This window comes from Aplysia californica, unplaced genomic scaffold, assembly GCF_000002075.1.
Source record: "Aplysia californica isolate F4 #8 unplaced genomic scaffold, AplCal3.0 scaffold00335, whole genome shotgun sequence".
Classification (NCBI taxonomy): domain Eukaryota; kingdom Metazoa; phylum Mollusca; class Gastropoda; order Aplysiida; family Aplysiidae; genus Aplysia; species Aplysia californica.
In genome coordinates this window covers 386818-388644 of record NW_004797605.1, presented here as the reverse complement: position 1 = coordinate 388644, position 1827 = coordinate 386818, and the positions used below count along the sequence as shown (strand labels likewise).

The 1827-nt window shown below is 44.2% G+C and overlaps 1 protein-coding gene across 1 annotated transcript in view; it reads left to right on the top strand.

Moving 5' to 3' along the window:
* LOC101853867 (5'-AMP-activated protein kinase subunit gamma-2) overlaps nt 1-1827 on the top strand; it is a gene marked incomplete in the record, with an annotated part of 273733 nt that overhangs the window by 56670 nt on the left and 215236 nt on the right. The window contains 1 exon segment of the mRNA XM_035970895.1: nt 918-1692. Coding sequence (XP_035826788.1) covers nt 1525-1692 — 168 coding nt within the window.

The following is a 1827-nucleotide window of genomic DNA, read 5'->3' as shown; positions in this document are numbered from 1 at the left end:
GCCTGTCTGTCTGTCTGTCTGTCTGTCTGTCTGTCTGTCTGTCTGTCTGTCTGTCTGTCTGTCTGTCTGTCTGTCTGTCTGTCTGTCTTTTTCCCAGTGCTAAATGAAGATTATTGTGTCGGTGCACTTCCCTTTACTCAAACAAACAAACAATACGAATTTTCCTGCGACCTTCTCGTTTTCAAATGTACGTCTGTTTTAATACTTTATTATTCCCCTTCATTGTTACATTACTAACAAAATACGCTCTAAACGTCGTCTCAACTGCAAATAGGAGGCCAAGTGGGCAACCCTGATAAACCACAGTATTGCAGCGAATAGTGAGCCAGTGTAAAGAATAACATCATAAATATATCAAGTGCAATGGCTTTGATATATATATAAAAGTGCTTTCTGCTACAAACTTCACCTATGCCACAGTGCTTGAAAAACGTTCTTTTGTGCTGATTCGTTTAAAGTCCTGTTGCTTTTTCCCTGAACGATTTGTTTAGCTTTGAAAAGACTTTTCTCAATATTGCAATGTGTACACAATGCACCTTATCAGGTCCGTGCTGTTATTTTGGGATGTGTAATTTAATTATTGTGAAAAGATTTTTTATGCGAGATTTACGTTTACATAATATAGAGTTGCTATAGTTTTTGTTCTTGACTGGGCATGTGATATTTGTGTCATGGGGTTTGAAGTGCGTCGAGTTGTTGGCGCTCGATGAAAAACGTGTGGCAGAAAGGCGTGTGAAGTTTGCGTACTATGTCCTTTTGATGTAGTGCAGTATCTCTGTAAGGGTGGGTCGCTGGGTGGAGAATACGACTTTACACAGGGTGCTGTTCTTACAGATCTGAAAAAAAAAAACAGTCGCGTATGTGTCGTGGTAATCGGGTCAGCGGAGAATAATACTGGTCGTATGTTGTTTGCTCAGTGATTTCAGCTGCTTTACCGTCAACACTGGATTCCCGGGACTTAGTTCAGTTGCTAGTACACACAGCAGATGAATTCTGCACTGGTGGTGGGGGATTCTGAAACGATTTTTGTGTCAGGGTGAATCTTCTACTTTTAACACTACTGTCACGATATCCTAATAAATATTCTCTACGGTTAGTTGATAGATAGATATTGTTTTCTCGCAACGCAGTGTTGGATGGTGACGGTAAAGAGTTCGTTCTTTACTTCATAGTGGGATTTTTGCACTTGTTCAACTGCTTGATCATCAGCAGAATAGACGTTTCTCTGTTTCGGTGAGATTTTTTGGACACTATTTCTGGATTACTTCATCATTCAAGTCAGTGTAGCCGGTGCTTTGTTTGAGTGATTCTCGCCAACCTCTAACTCTGTAGCTGGAGTCAATGAGGCTTTTGCGCATGGATTACAATCTCCGCTAGCAGTCAGTGGTGAGGTTTATACGACAGCGTTGATGGGAGGTGTGAGGTCAAGCCTCCTGAGTTGAATGTCCCGGGTTCGAGTCTGAGGAGAGAGAGAGAGAGCGCGCCGTTGTATCAGGTGTTGTGTGTTCACATCCCGACCCGAGGATGAGTCAGAATTGGCGCGGGCGGCGTAAATCTTACGCCATGGGTCAGTACCCGGCCCCGCCCCTCTACAGCATACCGGACACTGACCAGGCTGTGGACTTCGACCAGGAGCAGATTCTGATGAAGCGACATGCCAACAGGAGGGGCTCGCTGCCCGTCAAACCTGGGGTATGTCTCTGACTCTTCGTCGTCTGCTACTGTCCGTGTGATTCTGTGTTTTGGAGTATGTGTGTGTGTGTGTGTGTGTGTGTGTATGTGTGTGTGTGTGTGTTTGTGTGTGTGCGTGTGTGTGAGAGAGAGAGA